Genomic DNA, 24,121 nt, shown 5'->3' with positions numbered 1-24,121 from the left:
AGGTTTTTGTCTTCGTCGCCTATGTTACTGTTTTCCTCCGTTTCTCTTTCCAAAATTTCTTGGTTCGTTTCATTACGAGTACTGTTACTGTGGCTGAAGTAACTATCTGCCAAAGATGGATCGCTTATTTGTCGTATATCAATTTTATTAACATGTAGACTTTGACAAGGAGTACTCTTCAAAGATTTTAGACCATCACTATCGACAGAAGTGAACGCCAATCTGTCTTCTAAAACGAAATTTTGTCGCCAAGGTGGATATGTCAGGAATTTTCCAATGTTTTTCTGCGATTCACGTGAACCACGTTTAATCCTAGCTGTGTTGTCTCCGAAATCTGTCCAGCATTTTCTTGCTGCACTAAATATAGAGGAGGTTTCAGCTCCGAAACCCTGTTGAGTCCTTAGTTCGTTAGGAATAAGTAACACAGGAGAGTTTAAGTAGTGAGTTTTAGGATCAGATGTGGTGACAGAACAGTATCCTTGTGTGTAGGGTGGACAGCCACCCACTACTGAATGTATAAGATAATCGTCTGAAAACTTAGTTTTTTCACCCTCTAAACACGACGACAACAACAGATTGTGCTCTATAGGTTTATTTCTTATGTTCGAAACATTAATATGCTTTGTAATTCTCTGTGGAACTGTTTCACTGCTTTTATAAAATGAATTAATTTCTCTGTTCACATTCTTGTCGTGGTTATTTATGTAACTATTCTCTGAGGGTACATCTACCTGTGAAAGAGACAAAGTTTCATTATTAAATGTAGATACAAGTCCTAAAGTTCCAACAGGCCCTGGATTTTCGATTTCTTTAAAAGTAGAGAAAGAGGATATAGTCAACGGAGCTTCATGTTTCAGTATCTTTTTCTGATGCTTTAGGTTTTTGTTTTCATTTTTCTGTAAAAACATCTGATTTGACTGCAGAAACAAATTATGACTTGTGTCAGGGTGCAGGTGACAAAACGGGTCATTTCGACGGGACTCAAATGTTCCGTGGAATTGATTGCTTTTGCTTCTTTGATGTCTTAAAGTATTCAAACACAGCTTTCCGATGTCTTTACTGTTACTCCGAATTTTGGTTTCATTTGAAATTTCACTTAAACTGTTGAATTTATTGTACACTGTTTTTAAACAATCTGATTTTTTACCTGAATCTATAGAGCTGTAGCCTAATCTAGAAGCAGTGAAGGTAGGCTTGTGCTGCTCACTTTGATGACTAGTGTTGGAAGTCAACACAACAGTACTATTATGATTGAAGTCGCTTAGGCCTATGTTAGGTTTAAATTTTGTTGATTGCCTTTGAACACTTTTCATTTTTTCATCACAATAACTCAGCGACAAGCTGTCTCTACACGAGCCTTTGATATCACTGTTTGTCTTCTTGCAAGATGTGACCGAATATTTTGGTCCAATCGGAAAATTTTCTTCATTTCTGCAATGAAGATATTTTGGGAGTCCTGGAGCATTCGAAATATGATTTATTTGTGTAATATCTTTTGTTCCAGTAAGGACGTCTTCGGCGTCATTTTGTGAACACCTCAACAAATCACGGCTATTGCCCTTACTGCCTAGTCGAGAACCTTCTTTTCTACCAGGTGTTAAGTCTTCTGACAATTCAGGTTCAAGTCTTGCCTGAAAATTGGTTTTAGAAGTAGCAGGACTGGAAGACAGTGATTTTGGTGCCTTCGTTAATTTACGTTCTACTGAACGGGAAGGAAGTTTTGTTAATGTAGTAACATGGAATTTTGGTATAAAATTAGCTTTGATTGCTTTGCTATTAATGTTTCTTCCAGAACTCAATGTACGAAAACTGTCAGCTCTTCTACGACTGTCCATCTCAACTTCGCTTACAGAGGTCAATGTGCTACTTTCATCTACAGAGAAAGTTTGATTATTACACCACTTATTATTGTAAGACCGGTCAATTTTGTTGTCACCAGTTTCTGAAACAGTTAGATCCGATTTGAGCGATAAACCTAACTTCAAGTATTCACGAAGAAAATCGTCAGATACTTTTGAATAACTGCTTGTCTTCTCAGATTTTTCTTTGGAACAATATTTGCAGTCTGGATTTGAAAAATTCCCTGAGCAACAAGCGGACTCCAAATCATTTTTTAAAATTGTCTTGTTATTCGAAGGAGCGTGTTTACACACTCCACTACATTCGCTAACAAAAGAACAGGATGTTTTTTCTTGTTGAAAAGATGGTTTATGTGATGGAAATGTCGAGCTGGTGATTGGTTGTTTTGAGTTACTGCACTGAACATTATGGTCGTTTCCAATAGCTGAATCCTCTCTAGGTGTTCCATCATTGGTGTTTTCAAATTCATCACAGATTCTTTCCAATGAATTTAGTATATTATCTAAAGTTGATTGATTGGCATCTATCTGCTGCTTAGTCTTTGTTATTGTTTCCAGTTCTTTCGAATGAGGAACTAATTTATGAAAATCAAATGATTTGTTAAAAGTATATTGTTCTTTTCCAGGTTCTTCGTTACCACCAGCTTTCTCCTTAAATCCTGATACAGAAATACCTATATTTTTGCAAACAGAGGCCTTTCTAGAAGGATCTTTAAGAAAAAGAGAACGGACGTCGTCAGTGACGTAATTATTTTCTGATCCTAAGTGACTTTCACTTTTACATTCTGTTACTGTGGGTTTGTAGTTGTTGCGAATAGTAGTTTTATTGGATAGTTCTGGTGCATCATCATTTACAAGTAAAGTAAAACTTACCCGGTAAGACTCCTGCTGGTTTCGTTCTTTATCTGGTACACACGTGAATGTTAGCTGCTCCGAACTGCGGTTTCGCTTCCCTGCTTTATTTTGATCACTGTTTTTCTTATTACTAACCATAGATGGCGCCTGGCGTTTAAAACGTTCGGAACTTCTGTTGAGTGTGACATCTTTTTTTGACTCTATACAAATATACACCAAAGAATCTTGTTCTTCAATATCTTTTGAACCATTCTGGTCCACACATCTTGTAACACCAGATGGCACTCTTAATGAAAAATCTTTTTTCGCAGATTTTCTTCTCCGACTGTCATGATTCATATAACCACTCTCTCTCTCCTCTTGACTTTCTGGTACTTGGGGAAAGTTAGTTCTACACGTGCGACGACAGGCGAGCTCACTTGCTGACATTACTATAGTGGAAACACTCATGTTGTTCCCCTGCTGTCTGACCAGTACACATGTCGGATGGTTTATATTTTCGGCCTGTTGTACTTCGATTACGCGAAAAGGACCTCCACTGTTTTCGTTCGTTTCTTTGCGTTCAAAGTCGAGTACTTTTAAATGTGTATTTTCTATCACTCTCAACCTTTTCTCTCTGACCGCTTCTTCCTCACACTTAACCTGACGTCGTAGTTGTCCATCTGTTGACCCTGCTACTCGTGCATTAATCTCTCGTGCTCTGTCTTTTACTGAGATGAATAGTGATACTTCTGATCTATCGGTCATGAAGCTTGTCCACACATTTACCCAAGTATGTTAACAATATTGAATTACTCTCAACACAGAACTTACTCTGGCAGTTAAAATAACGTCTCGTCTTATAGGTTTTATCAATTTAACCTACGTTTCTTTAAGTGCGCGCCAAAAAATATCCAATGCAACTGACACCAGTCTTTCTGTTTACCACTAATTTTGCTGGTTTGCATTTATCATGACTGTTTTAAAAAGAATATAACGAGGCAAGCGACCCTTTTTCTATAAACCCTAACACTTTAACCTTTCGATACATAAACTAAGTTGTTGCTGACTTAGAACATTTCTGATGCTGCTGGCGAACCCAAACTTTAGTTTGCTGAACCCCACAAACAGAAACGGTTGTTTTTACCAATAGCAGTCCTTCCGTTCACTGGACAAAAACACGTCAGATAACAGTGACTTACTGTAATTAATCTTGGTTACATCATCACTTCTTTATTCATTGCACACCTGTTACATGTCTCAACTATCCAAGACAAATGTAAAGTTAAGATCTTACCGCATCATTCAAAGCAAACATACATACACCCTGAGTGCTGAAACTAACAGCGTAACACCTTCTGTCCGATACCTGGAAGGAACGATAGCGCGAGAGTTCGTGCTATCACCAAGTGTCTGGTAATAGATGGCGCTACCTTACTGTTTCTTTTACCACTTTGACCCTTTGCTTTCAGAAAAATAATTAAAACAGCAAGCTAGAAATACTGATATAGTTGTTAGAGGTGTAAGTAAGAAAGCCTTACGCAGATTCTTACGATAGTAATTTATTATATTGTTAAGATGTTTGGAAAATGTCGGTTTCTTTGTTGCTGTTTTTAATTACACAAGCAAAAAGTTTCTATAAACACGAACACGAAACTGTTTAAAGCATCAGACATAGCAATGTAATCATTTTATAAACATGTATCATTTAAAAGCTTCTATATCCCAAATAAAGCTCGATATATGTATATATGAAACAGAAAATAACAAAAATTAACTTGCGTTTCTTTTATTTGTAGCTTAACATGCGCAACAGGTGACAAAATAAAAATAAATTATATGTAAATCACCGACCAGATAGACAACCAGAATGCCCACACACGAAACATTTTTTTCCTTTTCGATATTAGTATAATACCTTTAATCTTTTCATACCAAATTCCTATAATGTACACTTTAGTAACGGAATACAAAGGCAATATTTTTATAAGGCATGTACATATCATCCCATTCACTACCAGCTTATTCTCAGCAAAAATTAATGATTAAAATTTCAATGAGCTTAAGAGATTCACGTCTGTTGTTTTTTTTTTCCTTTCATTAACCTGTTCAGTGCCGTAGACGAGATAACTCGTCCAACCCGATCGGTAACACAGTGCCACGGACGAGTAAATTCGTTTTCAATAGTACCTAAATTCAACGCTAGAAGTCAGCACCATACATGCATTTGACCTACTCACAAGTTGTTTCACTTTCGATCCAAAATGGCGTCACGAAAAAGTTACAAAATATAGAAGCATTAGAGTTGTATTTTGAACTTGGTTCGGAGTTGCCATAGCAGTTGAAGTACTTAGCAGTCAATGGGTTAATCTGGCTGTTTTTCATGTGATGAGGACGTATTTTATGAATGTAATTTTAATATATTAAAGAAATAACAACAAGACAAGAAACAACCTTTCATTAAAGGAGCAAATCTAAGTCCTCACAAGGTTTCAAGAACTACGGTTGCACGAGAGACAAGCACCTGTATGCGCTGAGTGGTTTCCTAAAGTGCCTAGAAATTTCATTCCAGCTTAAATGTGATACGTAAACATTTTGTCCAAATAGAATAATTAGTATGTCAAGACCGTTAAAAGAAAAATCGTCAAATGATACAACATTTCAAAAATATTAACCAGTGTTTTCTACGGAAACAGAAAAACTTGGCCAAGAGTATTTAAGACAACAACGTGCTCTTAAAAAATGCATTCAGAATGAACGCTATTGTTAAAAAAATAACCCTCAGCCCCAAAAGTGTGATGAAACTGTGCATATTTAAGTTAAAGAGGCAACAGACAAAGATATGAAGCAAGCCAAAGCTTAAGTTCTTTCATCCATTCTTAGAAATCAACAGTCGTAGACATTGGAATCATATAAATATCTGTCACACTCCTCCAATGGATTTCTACTCATTTGATCTGCTTTGAATCCGCTTGAAAACCATGGACCTATCATTCAAGTACTGGTTGTAGACAATTGCACAAGACTAGGGTTATAGTGCCATGGCTTATATCTGAAGAAAGTTCAGCTGCAGAACCATTGTTAAAAGACAAAGGAAGTAGATATTGATCATGATAGCAAATTTCTAAACATACAAGACAATTTCTGTTTGTACGAGACAGAAATTTGTGATTTCAAGACTCCTGGCTAATAAAAACCTATAATTTAATTATCTTGCCAAGAACATCTTTTAAAAGGTCAATAGAAAATAATAATGATACATATATTCATTTAGTTGTTTCTGTCGTTCTTGTTTTCAGAACGATCGGCACCTCGTGAAATAGGATTCAGACCACTTGAAATTAAATAAATTAAAATAGAGAAAGTAAAATATAAGACTTTACACATGCGTAATTATGTTTGATTCAAAAGTCCTGGCTAGAAGCGCATTTTTCGTTTAAGTGATGTCAATGTTCGAAGCCTTACTTTTGGTGTTTAATATTTTTATATTATATATTATTTTCATACGTTATTTTTTATTTTGTAATATTTTATTACTATATATGGCTTTTATATTTAATATTTTTAATTGTAATATTGACACAAAATGCGAGCGACATAACTTATACTATACTTTTTCACTACCCAAAGACTAAGAAACAAAGGAAGATAATAAAAGCCTGTAATTCTATAGCTTCTGGCATGTTTACATAGGTATGAATGTATCAAATAATAGCGGATTTTTCACCATAAGAAACTGCTCACCTTATAAAAATACAACTTTTAGTGAAAAGAAGAAACTATTGGAACTGACGAATAACTCTACGCCTAATAGCAAATATTCAAGGTTTACAACTATAGAGGTCAACATATAGGCAATTTTATAGGCCTAACTTTTAGTGTTCCAACCATACTCAACAGCAAACGTTCTCAAGCGTTTTTTTTTTTTATGGATTCCTTCACAAAACTATATCGATAGTTAATAAACAATGATGAGACTGTTTCCAAGAAGGTTGATCTTACAGTATTTAAATGTGGCACTCACATAAAAAGTACGAAAATAAATGAAATTTCCGAATAAATATTATTTGCATTTAATTAAATGTTGTATCTTTGTCTTTAGCCGCGGCTGAACAGCTCGTAGAACGGATCTCAGTTGTTTTTGTTATATAAGTACAAACTTTTAGCTCATAGCTCCGTTATCTTTTGACGGATCTTAATTAGATTTAGGATCTAATTACACTTTCGGACTCACGAGGTCAAACCCTTTCGACTGACGTATTTGATCGCTCTCGAGGTTTCACAGATTAATTTATTCTAATCTTGCCTAAAAGAATTCAATTTAAAGGCAGGTTTATTTTTGAATTTCGCGCAAAACTACTCGAGGGCTATCTGTGCTAGCCGTCCCTAATTTAGCAGTGTAAGACTAGAGGGAAGGCAGCTAGTCATCACCACCCACCGCCAACTCTTGGACTACTTTTTTACCAACGAATAATGGGATTGACCGCACATTATAACGCCCCCACGTTTGGTGCGACCGGGATTCGAACTCGTGACCTTCAGATTACGAGTCGAACGACTTAACCCACCTGGCCATGCCGGGCTATTTGAAGGCAGGTTGCAGAGATCTTGATGAGGTAAAATTGAATCTAGTATACGCATACCTCACGCTTCGTATTGCTGGCGAGCAAAAATTATTCAAGATTCATTCAGAAAAATAACACTAACAAATTTCTTTGTACGAAAACAATTTTAAATAAGGGTTTTATAACAAGAACGCGACTTTCACTAGGAGACTGTATGCAAAGGTTTGATTATAAATTTATCGATGTAATTACTATATATGTGGTACTATAGAACTCGCATTGCATATAAAGAGCGCAATCTGATAATTTCTTCTCGTGTAGTACTTCCCAGAAAAAAAGAACGTTTTTGAAAATGTTTGACTTTTTTTTTTTTTTAAACAATGAGGTATGAATACTGCAATTATTAATTACTAGCACAAACAGCCAACCCCACTGGGCGACATTTCTGCCAGTTAAATAACAACACTCCCAAGTATGGAAATATCCAAGCCAAATTTATTTTCTATAAATTCTGTTGAATACGATTTTTAAACAGCAGGCATTGTAGGTTTCTCTCCCTTCTGTTCACTGTATGGCTGTTGGGGCACAGTTTCCTCTTTAGGGCTTACTATAGTAACATTATCTGGTAGAGGGCGTTTAGGGCCAATCTTGCCATTACGATCGCAAGGCAACATAATTTTCACCTTGATACCAAGTACACCTACGAGAGAAAATAATAGTTAATACTTTATTTTATCACAAAAAGGTAACTTTAGACACCACAATGTAGAATGAAATGATTTTAAGTAATAAACTTATTTTGAAGATTGTCCCAAGTTACATTATAGTTTAACGAGTCATACTTTATAAACACTCATATTTACATACGATAATCCAGTATACTTTTGCTGAAATTGTTACCCATCATACGACCGGAAACACGTTTAACACCAATACATTTGGTTCACAAAATATCAACAAACAAGTTACCCATATCCCACATTATCAAAGATAATTCAAAGAAATATGTTATGCACAGTTGGAAATTTACACTTCCCAAAGTAAACAGCGAATGTGAACTCCAGCTACCACGAGGATACCACAATACCAATTAGCATAGCACTCCTGTACTGTAATGTCTCTACATAGTATGGTATCCACTTCACCATCACACCTACAAAGTCATCTGAGTGGTGTAATACAGAGAGTAGTTTTTGTCCACATTTACAAAATAAGATTTTGACAATGATACTTGTGACTGCTTATTCAAAAGTAACTGAAAACTGTATTAAACCCACAATAACAATTCAATTTCCGTTACTATTGTAATTTTATAAAATTGGTAAGTGAAACAAGCCTCTAAAAACACAGATAAGACTTAACACTCTTACGAAAAGTGGGGCCTAATAGGCTCCAGAGCAACTTGAAAGGTTATTAATATTAGGCTAATAATTTTGTATTTAAATGAAATTGCCATTTAAATCCATTAATGAATGGATTAACGAGATTCCCACTGTCCCTATCTACTATCTAGCGAAACCACAGCCAGGGGAACGGGCTTGGAGAAATCAGGACAAGAAACGTCTTTTCGTAGGAGTGTTAAATAGATACACATGAAACAGACCACTGTCTCAAAAACCCAGCTAGCTACCAACATTCTTAAACCCACCACGAGGTTATAGGTCACCAAATGACCTGAAGAAAACCATTAGTGAAGATTCTTGATGATAATAGGGAAAAGTTGAAACCTATAAATAAAGCAACAATAACAACAAAACATAGGCATTTATGTTGACAAGTATGGAACAACTTCCTACAGGAAGCAAATTATAAAATACTATTTCTGGTTATTTCATAAATCTTAACATTTTCACCTCAGATGTTCCTTAAGGATTTTGTATTTAAAATTTCTTCCAATCATATTAAAATTTACAGTAACTTCAGAAATAAATATTTTAATCATACAATTCATTCAAGAAATCCTCATGGAGGACTTCAGATGAAAATGTACTTTGATACACTACAAATTCACATTTATTTTAACCGTAGAACTACCAATGAGCTTCATATCTTTAAACACTAAATTATCTGTACACATAGTTACTTGCAACGATGTGGCAGTGCATACAAAATGTAGATGATCCCAAAACGAAATTCATTATTTTAAGTTAACTTATCACCCCCGAAACTCATTCTAGAGCTGTTTAAATGTTTTTCATGTGTTGTAATGAGTAACATTTCCAAATTGTCAAGTTTAAATACATAAATGAACAATTAAACCTCCTCTCAACACAGACGCGGTGAGTATGACCGACCACATTACTTATTTGTACTCATTTGAAGTATTTTTATATCTAACACTTGAAACTTTCAATAAAGTGTATCTTAAAATATGAGTCTGTCAGTTAACATTACAAGTCTCTCATATATAAAAATTCATTTTTAGTGAAGAATATTTAATAAACTAAAACAAAGATTTTCCATCAATATGAGTATTTGTTTCAAACAGTCCACATGCAAAGTAACTTTCACGTTAAGATTAAAAGTACTTTTCATCTCAAATTTCCTAAAACCTAAATATATTTCAGATGTTTTTATCCAGCAAGACTATATACTCCAAATTATTACAAAACTGTTCATTTATCTTAAGTAGCATTAAACTTGTAACAATACACAAATATTTATAATTAAACTTTGTTTCACTGCCCTTTGAACTGTGTATGACCACCATCTGCACTTTCATAAGTTGTAAGTGCCTCAAGGCACATGCAGTTCCAGTCACACTATCCACAAGTTGCTGACATGCATGTCTTGTGTAACATTTATTAGAATTATTAGCTTTACCTTTGTTACTTTAATTATAACAAATAAACAATAAACATGAAATATACTAGTTAATCATCTTTATATTGCTGTCATTTTTTTGACAAATGTAACCCTAGTTTTTATAGCAATGGTAATAATACACTAAATAATTTTACTTAATCCGTGTTCTTTGGTGCATTATTAAATTAACATGAAAAAAGTATACAACTTTCAAAGTATTTCTGGCCTTCTAGCTATGACAATAGCTGTTACAAATTCATTCAAGCTAGTCATTAATTTTAAGGGAACAAGGGCTGTACTGCTCAGTGAAAATACGATTTGTACAATATGTCGCTTGATGGATGAAAACCTTTGCTTTCTATTGGTTATAGGTAAATATATGATAAAAGGAACAAAGGTTGTACTCCGAGTGAAACTGACAATTATTCGTCCAAAACCCAACGTTATACATCATTTGATGGATGAAAACCTTGGCTTTCTATTGGTTATAAAAATATGTGATTAAAAACAGAACTGTTAAGAAATGCTGATAAAGAGGACATGACAGGTGGGTGTGGCAAAAGGAGTAATTTTCTATTCAGTAACTTTAACAAAACAAAACTAAAGGCCATAAAAATTATGACAATGAATAATTTACATTTCACATATTTTGAAAGGGTGGTGGATAAAGCAAAGAAAAATGATTTTTGTGTCATAATGCTCTTGGCAGTAGTTGCCTTAATTAGTAATTAAACTTATGTAACACCCATCTTCAAAAATATATATTTAGAGCAAGTGTTACATCCTAAAATCATTCCAAACATTCATACAATATAAGTATTGAATTTACATGATGTACAACCTAATATTTCATTATCATTGCTAAATCCGACAACTGCCGACTTTGTTTATTTACTTACACTTCAGTTTCAGGCTTCTAAGCATAAAACAAATTACCTTGTCTTAGCAAAACATGACGTACTGCTGTTTCAACATAGTCATTGGTTGGTTCTCCACTGTGAATCATGAGTCCGTCAACAAATTTCATAGACTTGGCTCGCTGACCACGAAGTTTTCCAGACACTACAACCTCACACCCCCTTGCTTCACTCTCCATGATAAAACGGAGTACACCATAACAGGCTCTATAGTCAAATCAAAAAATTACATTGAAAAAAGTTTTAAGATAATATTGAGAAATTTTGCAGCAGTATTTTGAAAGAGTTTATCACTATTAACTGGCCTTCAATCAATCCTTTGTTTTTCAATCGCTTTTCCACATAACTCTTATTAAAAGTACTGAAGAATTCAACAGAAAAATAGAAAAGTTCTGACACAGTTTTAACTATCAGCACAAGCTTGGTCTCCAGAATTAACCTTGTAACCAATGAGCTTGTTACAGTTTTCATGCTAAGTTTAAATTAGAAAGCACATTTCCATGAAATTTAACAGCTTATGAGTAAACATTGCATTGTTTTCATACACGAAACAAATTTTATCAAATCATAAGGTTTGTTATGCAGTTTTTCTTTTTGCATGTTGGATAGGCAACACAAAGTAATTTTCATTTCCAGATTAAAACTACTTTTATGAATTAGAAAATTTAAGTTTCACATAAAAGTCTATGTACAGATATTTAATAAAATGTTTCTTAAGAAACAAAAACAACTTATTTTCACTAATAAATCTCTGTACAGGTTTGGTAAATTTGACTACTGTTATAACAACTATAAAAAATTAGGAAAAAATATAAATTATGCTTTATTCATTCTAGAAATGGGAACAAATAAAAAGATATGTTTAGACTAAACAGCTTAAATCTCATAACATTATACATTTGTACATTTTTTTTTTTGCTGTATCTGGGTATCAATACAGAAGTTACAATGACATCGTTCACTCGTGTTACTGTACCCAGTAACATAAAAGTGATTCTGCCTTGGTTTTGATATAGTAGACTAGTATTTTATTACATACAGTAACATTTTAATTGTTATGTACTATTATTTAGAAATAAGTTTACATTTTTTTTAAAACATAGGACAGTAAAGTAAAGCAAACAAGTATCTCTTTTAGCTACAAGCTTTGTACTCAGTTGTTCTTAACATAGGTTGCTAGGCCTTTAAAATTTAGGACATAAAGTTTTTTTAGGTTTGATATATATAGTTGAATAAAAAATAATAATTACTATAATACCATACAATTCAAAATTTATCAAACTTAATAACTGAGTTATACTTCGGTATAAAAAAATAAATTTCAAGCAGACTAAAGTCGCAGCCTATTTGTTTTAAACATTGATTCAAAAGAACAAAACCACCTAGCACATTAAAATGGTTGAGAAAATCCCAAGGGGACATTCTTAGCTTTCAATTGGTTATTCATACATTACACATTGAAGATCATTTCCAAAAATAGAAAGGTTAGCAGGGCCACTGTTTGATTCAATATATAAGCAAAATCTTTGCAAAACAGAAAAAATAAAGATCTTAATTTACATTCTAGTTTGTCAATACCGGTAATGCGAGTTTCTAATTTATATGAAACAGACTTGGTATTTTAATATCACAAAAATCTAACAGTGGTGCATTCAAGACGTTCGACTTTTTAACCGTTTATTCAAAATTAAGAAACAATGTATAAAACTTGAATTATAATCTACAGTTCAACACCAAATTTATTTACATAAATTCATGAAACTGTAGTTCAATAAAAGTTCAGATACAAGTCAACAAACACCATAGCATGGTCTTGGGCTTGTGTCACACCTGGAAAGGGTTAAAGAATCTTTCAAAAATGTTCTTATTTCATGTTTAGAAAATTTGTAGAACACCCACAGACAAGTTTAAAAAGTATTGTACGAAGGAAATCATAAGGATGTGTCCTAAAACTTAAGAGCTGGTAAGAATATTACTGTTAAGATGCATTTTACTGTTTTCAAACTTTACTAATTTAACTTTGAAAAATGTTCACTATAAAAAACTAAATACATTAAATATATTGCATTTCAGTTGTAAAAACCAGCTTACAAAAGAACTATCAATTTATGAAATATGTGCAGTCACGTTCACCAGTTGTGTTCATAAAAAAATCCATACTTGTATTACTGTTACCATTTGAAAATAACACTTCCCAACATATGTTAATTAATTACATTATCTACAGATATAACAGATTTATGTAAACACACAAAACACCATTTGTTGTGTACCAGCTTCGTAGGAACAGCATATATGCGAGTGTTCTAATTAACGATTAATACACACAAATGTGCCAAAATAGTGAAGGCACATTCTAGGATATACTATGAACTTGTTAGACCAAACAAAGTAACAAAAATGTATCCTGAAAGTTAAAACTGTGCCAGTTTGCTTTTATGAGTACCAGGCTCAAATTGTTAGTGTTTAATCTAAGAAGTGAGGAGTTTCTCTATTATTTTATCAAATTCAAAACAGTTAAATCCATACAACATTTAATTACTAAATATTAGAAGGATAGTAGAGTTAAAACTAAAATAAGCTTTGCATGAAGTCATCACAGACTGGTTGGTTAACACCTGATGAAACCTTATACCAATCATGGTAGAAACATTCTTTATACTTAATATAGTATAAAAAATACACCATGCATGGTATACTGTAATTCAAATTTCATTTCATATCAACCAATTAATAATTATTCTTAAACATTACGCAAGTTGTATTTTTCACATTGAACATTTCAAAACATGGCATTACCTTCTCACAGCAAGTCCACCAATTAGTTTATAACGCAAGGATTCACACTGAGCAATAGCACAAAGTCCCCGAGCAGCAACTTTCTCAGCATATAACTACAGCAAAGTAAAAGATTTTAAGTTTTATAGTTAAATATTACAGTTTGTTTCATTTAAGAAAAAAAATTAAATAGGATACAACTTCTTTAAGATTGTAATGAAAAATTTTAATGCAATATATACTTGTTTAATAAAGAATATTTCATCTTAAGAAAAATCAAAAACTTATTTAAAAGTAGCAGAAATACAAGAAATTTTAAACTTGTCTTCATTTTTTCAAACTTAAGTAATTAATTATATGTGAACATAATTTTTAATTTGCCAAATAAAAGTCTACCACTTATAAGAACTATAAAAAGTCTTAAAACAACTAATGAAATTACCTTTTAAAAATAAATGTAATCAAAAAATTGTGATAATTCAAGAGTATTAAGAAAAGGCAAAAACAGATTTATAGTAAATCCAATTCATCCAAGTAACAAACCCAGTGTGTACTATTGCAGCTTCTTACTCATTTCAATACAAAAAAAACTAAGTTATGTACAATGAACACAAGAAATGGTTAAATGTTTAGTATTTTCATATTAAATTTCATATTTTACTACAATATAATTAGAGATAGTTTATTATACTAATTATAAATTGAATAAAGTATTTTTTACTAGTGTTAGAGCAGTGTAAATTGGTGAAAAAGTTAAAAGTCCTGTCATTTCATAAGATAAACTCTTTCTTTGTAGCTATTTTCATAACAGTAGTGGTTAGAAATTTTAATATATTTAGTTTTATTGTTTCTCAATTTTATTTTTATTATACTTTTACGATAGATATAATTTTACACTGCAAGCTTGGTATATGTACGTAAAAATACCCATGTTTGAACCTTGCAAGACATTATTACTTGCATTATGACCAACAATACTGTTAACAACAAGATTACAAAAAGTCATAAAACAATCAACTCTAATCTTTATCAATAAGGAGTAAGAAATTACATTTAACCATTCATTCATGACTGACACCAGGTTGTATTTTGGTAACTTGTTCTGGCCAAAAGTCAATGAGTAATCACTGCTCAGATTTCAAAACATTTCTCCGACACTTCAAATTTTTAAGATCATTTAACATTAAATCTTTATTCCTTATAACACAATTGTAGAAAATCAACATTTATCAGACTTCTTTATTTGGAATTTGAGTTTTGCAATGATGGGAAAATCTTAGTACCACTGTTACAAAAAACATGTTCACATTATTTCATGACTACAATAAAACATGAACATATCACTTAATCCAGAAACCACTTCAAAACATGATAAAAAAAAACAATATCTCTGCACCAAAAATAGGGACTATGTTCTAACGACTTTCTTAACAGATGCCAAAATTTAGATGCACTACACAGAACATCAACTGACCTTAACCAGATGTTACAAATAACAAAACTTCATCAGAATTTGTCTTGATGGAATGACATACCAAAACTGTTTAGAATTATAATCCTATGGTTAGCCATTCTGAGATACATTTTTATTTCAAGTGGGTTTCTCGTCACCAAGAACAATAATGTATTTTTTATTTTACTTACCTCCACACTACCCTCAGTGAAGTTAAAACGCTTCTGAACAACAGAAGTTAGCTCACGGATCCTACGTCCCTTTTCTCCAAGCACGCTTTGTGTTCTCGTAGCCAAGATGATGATCTCTGTGCGAGTTGGTGTGACCCGCACCTCTACACCACTGTAACCATCTTCAGCAAGCTCACGACGCAGAAACTCATTCAATTCTGCTTTAAAGACACCATCAGCAACAAACTAGAAAAAATAGTAATTTAAGCCCACTTCTCTCAAATTTTACTTTTCATCTTAAGAAAACATTTAAACCAATCTCTGAAAACGTAATGTAGAATTACTTCTAAAAAATTTTGTTACAGAAATTAATGCATATAATAAAACCTGCAAGTGCACTACAAAACTGAAACTACTTCAGTTTTTGTAGTGAGTATACTAGATAGTTGGGTATCTTGCCGATCTCACTTATTTCATGAAAACATTTAAAAAATAACAGTATAACTCAATTAAAAATATAAAAATGAAAGTACCATTTTGAGTTGGTTTGAATTTCTCACAAAGTTGCATGAGTGCTATCTGCTAGCTGTACCTAATTTTGCAGTGTAAGACTAGAGGGAAGACCACCCACTGCCAACTCTTGGATTACTCTTTTGCCAACAAATAGTGGGATTGACTGTCACATTATAATGCCCCCATAATTGAATGGGCAAGCATGTTTGGTGGAAGAGGGATTCGAACCCCCAGCCCTCAGATTATGAGTCGAGTGCCTTAACCACCTGGTCATGTCGGGCCACCATTTTGAAAGGGAAGATACTGTTGAACATTATACATTTGCCTGTCGTACACTGTTTATACTATTAACAGTGGGTTGTTAACAGTTCCATTTGGCAAAAGTACATTAACAAATGTCCCATAAAACAAATAGAACTTTCTGATGAATAAGAAAGTAAATGAAAGTTTCACAACTTTGTCAGATGTTTCTCAAAACATGTTAGAAATGTTCGTAATCTATAAAAACTATACAATAGTTTAATCAAAATATTATTTTAGTTTTATTGTCATAAGCACCTATGCTAAAAATTAATCTCACTAAATATTTGTTTCATCAGCATTCCTTTCTTTTGCAAATGCTTGCCTGTCCACGCACTTACAAAGAAAAACATAACTATACTGTGTTATCATACACACTCATTCACGCTTAGAACTCCATACAAAATTTACATGTAAAAACAGCAGAGACATGCAGCTCGTCCATGACAGAAAATGTAGTGACTAAAACAGCATTATCAGATAATCACAAAAGTAAATTTTTCCTAACATTTAACTTTTTTTTTGTAGATTGTATCAATATTCCTCTTGTACAAATTGAAAGCTTTTTTTAAACAAAAGAAAATTGCAAAATACTTTTGTGTGGTTCAAATTTCTGAGTCTGTAATGGAAGAATTTACCTATGATTTTGATTAATAATCAAGTCAACATTATGTGTGTAGTTCGAACATAACCAAGTCTACAGTATACTGTAATGTTTTGAGTAAGGGCTGTTCCAGGGCTTTAGTCATCCATTGGAAATTACAAGGGTTTAAGGTGTTAAAATGTGCAACTAAAATTGCAAGTGAAAAAACACTTACAATTGTTACGTCCTCACCATTAAGAAAGAAAAAAAAAAAATCAATACTACATTCCCTTAGCAATAACATCATATCTTTTCTCACCTTAAAATAAAACCTGTCCCTATACAACAGCCTTTCAATTCCAATCTAAATTTGTATAGACTATGCCCATGCTAATCTTTTTTGTTAGTTCCTTAAAAACTGACTTATCCTTGTTATAATTTTAAAAACAAATATTCGAACCTTACATAAAACATAGTTATTGTTGGGTGTTTTTATATAAATGTTGAAGTTTATGTGAAAGGCTAAAGTGTAAAGTCGATTTATACTATTTTTTAATTCAATATATTGCCATACGAATAACGCTAAAAAATGTTAAGCGAACTTCAAAGTTTTAAATACCACGGGAAGACAATCCGTTAATTTTAATTTTAAATCAAAATTTTAGTCACGTGTCCCGCAAAAATAATGTAAAGGCATTAATGTTTAGGACGCTTATTTTTCCTACACCTCCTTTCAGTTTTAATTAAGCCTACCAAAGAGCTGGAACCGCAATACGTTCCATTTCCAAAATACTACGAATGTTATGAAATCCATCCAAAATCGAGGTGATCACAACCTGTAAATGCAAATATTTACATAAACCTAAAGTACCAATTATACGCAGTTAAAACTATACACATATTTCAGTATTAAATGAAGATTTTAAAATACCAGATACATAAATTACCTTCCTCTTCTTCGATATTGTAGTAGCCATGATTAGACCTAAATGTAAAGAGAGTTACCACTACAAGAGGGCCAAATTATAAATGTGATAAATTTTGCAAAATATTTGAAAATATAGCTTTATTCCCTTCTGAAAACAGATCCACCTGTTGAGAAACTTGTATTATTGTGTACTTTTAGCCTAATTTAACAACCTTTATTTCCAACGTGTTTTTTACTATCATAAAAATATATCTAAATGCCAAATTTGTCAAAGAGACAAAAAACGTATATTCATCACATGCCCACTTCCAGTGACTCGGCGATGAGTCTAAGAGTTTATATAGTTAAAAATCGAGTTTCGATATCCGCAATGGAGAAAACTCAAATAACCCAACTTGTATATTCGCACTTAACAACAAACCAATTAATCGCGTTTCATAACAATCGAATATTTTAAATTAGTTGGTTTTGTTGAAGCATTAGTTATTAAACAAAGATTACAGACATCATAAATAATATTAATTAATGTAACGTAGAAATTTCCAAGATTAATTCAGTAATGATTCAGATAAAAAGAACAAATAGCGTACGAAATTTTATCTTATATTCTACCTTTTCTTAGTGATACGTAGAGATTGAAAATCTTCATCGATGACAATAAAACTCGGGTAACTTTTGTAGTATAAATATCATACCGTATGTTTCTTATAATTTAGTTAATATATATTTTTTTTTACAATTTCTCTTTATTTTGAACACTTTGTTCTTAATAAAGAAAATTGGTAAATGGAGCCACTCAGTTCCTCTATTCCTAGTTACTCATAAAGCTGGGTCATTCAACCAGGGAACCGCGTGTGTTCACTATTAGAAAGAACTGAAATACCTGAGTGCAATCATTATAGAAAAAAACAATTGTATTTTCTGCTGGTGAGTCATGTGATGTCACAGGGATACACATTCTTTACCATGAAGAGAAAGATCATCACTCAAATGGACTGAACTTCTGTTCTGACAGAATTTTCATTGTTGTTTTTCCAATATAAGAACATGTTTTATCCATCTATAACAAAATTAAAACAAACAACTTTGTTCTGAGAGCAAAATCTCTACATGCAGGGTGTTCATACAAAAAGTGTGGAACAACAGGTGATTTATAGCTTTTGTTAATTTCAAATACGTAACTGAAAATGACGTATCAAAGCAAGAGAAGATCGGGCTAAATCAGCTGCGTGGCAAAAGAAAAGGTTGATTATAGAAGAAAGTTTCTGCCGAATGTAATTCACGCCGTCCAGAGTGAGATAAATTGAAAATATCTGAAACAATGAATTAGCAATGGGTGTCGGATCATTGACACAACGCGAATATGCTTCGCTGAGTTCAAAGTTATTGGAAATACCGTCTCCATACTTATTTTTATTTACAATAGCATGTTCTGCAAAATTCATTGAAGTTTTATAGTTCCAACCTTTTTGGATATCCTGTACTTAATTTGAACTAAACGTAATTACATAATATTCTCAAATAACTTGAAGTGCTGAGAGCTTAGCTTAACTTCATCACATCTCTCTCTTTAATAAAAGCACAAACCAATAGTTGTTTGTTATAAAGTGTTTTTGTTTCCTTTTTCTTATAATCTCTTTCTTTGTCGGCTGACTTAGTAAAATTGAAGGAAATCCGGCTTCTGTTTACAATATGTTTGTTGGCAATCCTCCTCTTAGCTGTATTTCTATAGTTTCAACCTGATTAATCTGAAGGAAAAAAAATAAGTGAATCTTGGAATAACACACTTAAAAAAGTATTGTCACGATTGAATATGTAATATTTAACAAGCAATTCTTAGCGCGAAAAATAATATGAACTTCATTAGTTTTTTATATCGAATGGCATTTCCAGTTTGTTTTTTATATTGAAGAATGGAAGAGTTAGTTTGGGTGTAGAAGGGGTCAAGCGTTTTTAAAAACAAAAGAAATATGCTTTTTTGTATTTAAGAAGGAGTCTATATATTCCTTCTACTTACAAAGAAACAAAAAAAAACGAAATTACTTCATTTTCCTTATGCAGTGACGAATGGTATTTCACAGTATTATTAAACCTATCCCATTAGTCTCAACTAACTAGATGTACTTTTTCTGGTTCAAGTTTCAAGGTATGACTACTATTCCAATCCAAAATGATAATAATAACAACAATACTTGAATGTAATGGGAGTCAGGAACTTAAAATCTTAAAAACTAAATCGTAATACTTAAAATGAGTAAGCAGGATTCTCCATTAAAGGGTTTGTCCGTGATCATGTTATTCCTGGTAGACTCGCCCTTCTTCATACCAAAATTTAATTTTTCCTTATCAAGCAATAATTATGTAACACGTATTTTCATAGGATGGGAGCAAAAATATGTATTTGTCGAAATGTTTGTTGGAACAATACTTATTTATTTAAGTTATTAAAACTCAGAGATTTAGGTTAAATAACATTGTTCAACATTAAAATCAACATTTGAAATATTTAGTGAAAATAACTCCAAATGAATGCAATGTAGGTACGTCAAATTACAAGTTTACTGTTCGTACAAAAACTTCCAAAAATAGAATTGACATGAAGTTGTATACTAATTTAAAATTAGTGCTTGACACAGCATGGCCAGGTGGTTAAGCCATTTAACTCGTAATCTGAAGGTGGTGGGTTCGAATCTCAATCACACCAAACTTGCTCGTCCCTTTTAACCGTGAGGGCGTTATAAAGTTACGTTCAATCTCACTATTCGTTTATAAAAGAGTAGCCCAATAGTTGGCGGTGGGTGGTGATGACTAGCTGCTTTTCTTCTAGTCTTACACTGCTAAATTAGGGGTGGCTAGCGCAGATAGCCCGTGAGTAGCTTTGCGCGAAATTTAAAACAAACTGAACACAGCCTTTCTTACATATAAGTTAAATTTTGAGTGAAATATATAACAATGCTTTTAAATAACTTCCTTCTAAACTTCTGATATACATTTAATCTTTTTATTTTATTTTGCTAATAATATATAATACTTATATTTATTACGCCATTTAAATTTTAAAACCACCGTAAGATGACGCATACTATTGTAAATTGTGAAGAAAAAAAATCAACTTTTGTATACCAAATATTGAAGATGTTTTGACTGATGGTAAGTATATAACTGTGTAAGATATTTTATATTATTCAAAATGTGACAATACTGGCAGCCGGGACTTCTTTGAACAGCTTTGTCTTTTCTGTGCGCAGCATTTATAGCTCGAAGATGCTAGTAAAAGTAGTTATAACATGGGTTACTATTTTGTTCTTTCAATATAACCATTTAATGAAAAATGTTAACTTAGGTACAAGTAGTTATTTTTGTTATTTTCTGAGTGTTCAAAATTACCTCCCAGCTTGAGAGTTACTTTGAACAAATATTATACTACAACATTTATTCAAAGAAATACTGTAACAAGGGTTACTTTAAATATTAAGTACGTAAATTAAAACAACATATTTACATGGTTTCAATGATGTATTAGTGTTAAAAAATTCTCATGGATTTTAGTACGCCTACAACTGCACTAGAAACTATAGGTGATTGAGTGTCACTGTGTTGGGATGTATATATTCTCCAGTGGAAACTTTGTTTCATCTTCATTTTGAATTGTTTGCTTCATGTCTTTGAAGAACTGTCTTACATCAGCTTCCAATACCCTTACTCTTCAACATGATCGAGTTGTCAGTTGCTCATGATGTCTTTACACAAAGCTCTTAGCCCAGTCTGAACTAGGTACATTATTTTGAAACTGGGAAACATTTGACCCTGCTTCTGTAAATCCATGTTAACTACTAATCTAATGTTCAGAAGATCAAAAGGAAAGCCCCACTCAACAATAATTTTAGGAACTTGACCATGCACATCTCTTCTTCTTATGGAATGGTGTCTTATAAATTTTATTGTGTGTATCATTACCCTTATGACTGAAAGTTCCTAGAGTAATCCTGAGCCATGCATGGCCTTGCAAGGACTCAATTTTCCATCTCTTACTAACCTCACAGTTTCCAGCAACTAGCCTTCCAACTGTGACTGATATTATACTTGCATCAGGTTGTCTTTTATTAATGTGAGCCATTTTAAATCCTGTCACATAACAGTATCAAAAATTGAAGAATGAAACAAAAACAACAGTGACAAATTTAACAATAAAATGATCAAACATTAAATCAACACTGCTTAGGCTATTTATACAACAATTCAAACCATAATGTAAGTGTATTGGAGTTACTTTGAACACTGTCACTGAAGCACAGGTACCCTAACAACATGTTGAATACAATTAAACTATCATTGCTATCATACTTACTAGAATACTGCAGAAATTTGCAAGCTTGCATATCTTTACCACATGGAGGAAGCCATTATAAATGTCAATCTCACAAAACCATAAAAAAATTAAAACCTGTGGAAACTCCATAAGGTTGCTAAAAGAAATATAGAACACTAGAAATAACTTTAAATGCAAAAATATTTCCCAAATCAGTGTGATTATGTATTGAATCATATTTTAGAATTTTGTTCAAAGCTACCTCTTTGTACAAAGTATCTCCAGTTGATGGTAGTCCATAAATTAACTGCAGTTAATAAAGTAAAATAATTTAAACATCAACGTTAACAACAGGCAGAAGTGTTATTTCTTGAACTAAAGTTATTCTACTTGAAATTAAATATTAAAGTAAAACTAAAATCTTATTAAATATTTATTTATAAACTACAAATATAGGAATTCTATTTAAACTTAAAAGTTAAAGTTTACATTAAATTGAGTTAGATACTTAGCTTTTATGAGTTTAAATTGAACAAACTTGCATAGTACATCAGTTTAGGTTGTAAAGTATGTTTCAAATGAAATATATATATATAGTTGTGTGTTAGCTACTAGCTCAGGATATAAATAATAACAAACTTCAAGAACACCAAGGGACCCGTTGGTCCATCTAGGCAGTTTCTTCCACTAAAAGTAAATCAGCCCTTATAATTCAAATACATATCAAAATTCTTTAAATGTTCTTCAATCCACTGCCTCCACCACATTGAAAAGTAACTCATTCCAAATTCCAACCACTGTGTTAAAAAAATAAAAATGTCTTATTTCAAACTGACTCCTACACTGTAAACATTTAAATTTATGTTCCTTGGTCTCACCATTCTTACAGTTAAGTATGAAAAGGAATGATTCATCAACACTATTAGTTCTATTGATAATCTAACACAACTTATCAGATCCCTTCTTACTATTATTTTATTAAGAGAAAGCAATTTCAATTTTTTTCCATCCCAGACATCATTCTAGTAGTCCTTCTCTGAACCCTTCCCAAGAATTCAGTGGGATTTTTAAGGTAAGGAACCCAAGACTGAACCTAATACTCCAAATGTAGCCTAACCAGTGACCTAGACAATGAAATGATGACCTCTTTTAAATTTGTATCCAGTGTTTTTGTAAATACAGCCTAAACTCGTATTTGCTGTATTTCTTGAAATAGCACACTGCTTGGGAGGCCTAAAGGACAAATCAGCCAAAACACCAAGATCCTTTTCTTCCATAACATTTAATGTCAATTATGGTATCTCATGTGCATTATCATGCATTTATCATAATTAGCAATTATCTACTGTTTACTTGTCCAACTTGCCAAATCTGAACCATTTTATTATACAGCAGAATCATCCTCACAGAAAATGACATCCAAGATATTAATATCATTAGGACATTTAAATAATTTAATGGTCTATGGTGTAAGAAGAGTAAGAAATGACATTTTGACATTATCCAATGAGACATCTTATTTCCTATATGAATATAAATAATTTGTGTAATAAACCTTTTATATGGAACCTTGTCATATGTTTTCTAAATATCCATAAAAAACAAATGCATAATCTTACTGTCATCTATTAAACCTTTTATTCAAGTTATGTCAATCCAAATGCAATAAATTGCATCTACTATAATTAAGTCATTTGCATAATATACATAATATACCATTTTCTTGAATACAGCTAAAAATACCCAAGCATTTAATGTTGTCAGCAGACATTACCAATTATGTTCCTGTCTTTACATAAGTAAAGAAAAATGAAAGAACCAAGAACTGATCCTTGAGGCACTCCACTGTTAACAATGGTCCAGATTGATTGTATTCCTTTTCCTCCTACCATCAAATCATTCCAGAATCCAGTTAGCTAGTTTTTTTTCAATACCTGCTTTTGTAATTTTGTTTGATTACACTTGTATGGCATTTTACCAATTTTTTTTAAAATATAAATCTAAGTACATTAAGTTCATATCTTTTCTATAATTCATGATAACAATTACCATTTTCAAAAACAGTTAATACATTAGGTGGGCAAGATTTTTTTTGTGGCAAATCAAT

General features: G+C 32.3%; 1 protein-coding gene across 1 annotated transcript; it reads right to left on the bottom strand.

The window, feature by feature from the left end:
- Positions 1 to 7,735: 7,735 nt before the first annotated feature.
- RpS3 (ribosomal protein S3) lies at positions 7,736 to 17,880 on the bottom strand. Its single transcript, XM_076495762.1, has 5 exons — positions 17,725 to 17,880; positions 15,403 to 15,627; positions 13,780 to 13,874; positions 11,000 to 11,187; positions 7,736 to 7,958 (listed from the first exon to the last, which is right to left on the bottom strand). Exons 1-5 carry the CDS (start codon positions 17,752 to 17,754, stop codon positions 7,786 to 7,788), a joined length of 711 nt encoding a protein of 236 aa, XP_076351877.1. The 5' UTR covers positions 17,755 to 17,880; the 3' UTR covers positions 7,736 to 7,785.
- Between the last annotated feature and the right edge of the window lie 6,241 nt (positions 17,881 to 24,121).

This window comes from Tachypleus tridentatus, chromosome 3 (genome assembly GCF_004210375.1).
Source record: "Tachypleus tridentatus isolate NWPU-2018 chromosome 3, ASM421037v1, whole genome shotgun sequence".
Lineage (NCBI taxonomy): Eukaryota > Metazoa > Arthropoda > Merostomata > Xiphosura > Limulidae > Tachypleus > Tachypleus tridentatus.
This window is presented reverse-complemented; position numbering and strand designations above follow the sequence as displayed.

Bases quoted from the DNA above. Each gene is read 5' to 3' on its own strand.
- RpS3 (XM_076495762.1), bottom strand. From the start codon at position 17,754: ATGGCTACTACAATATCGAAGAAGAGGAAG. The intron at 15,628-17,724 runs GTAATTTATGTA...TATTTTTTCTAG, and splicing joins CAATATCGAAGAAGAGGAAG to TTTGTTGCTGATGGTGTCTT. The intron at 11,188-13,779 runs GTAATGCCATGT...ATTTGACTATAG, and splicing joins GGTGGACTTGCTGTGAGAAG to AGCCTGTTATGGTGTACTCC.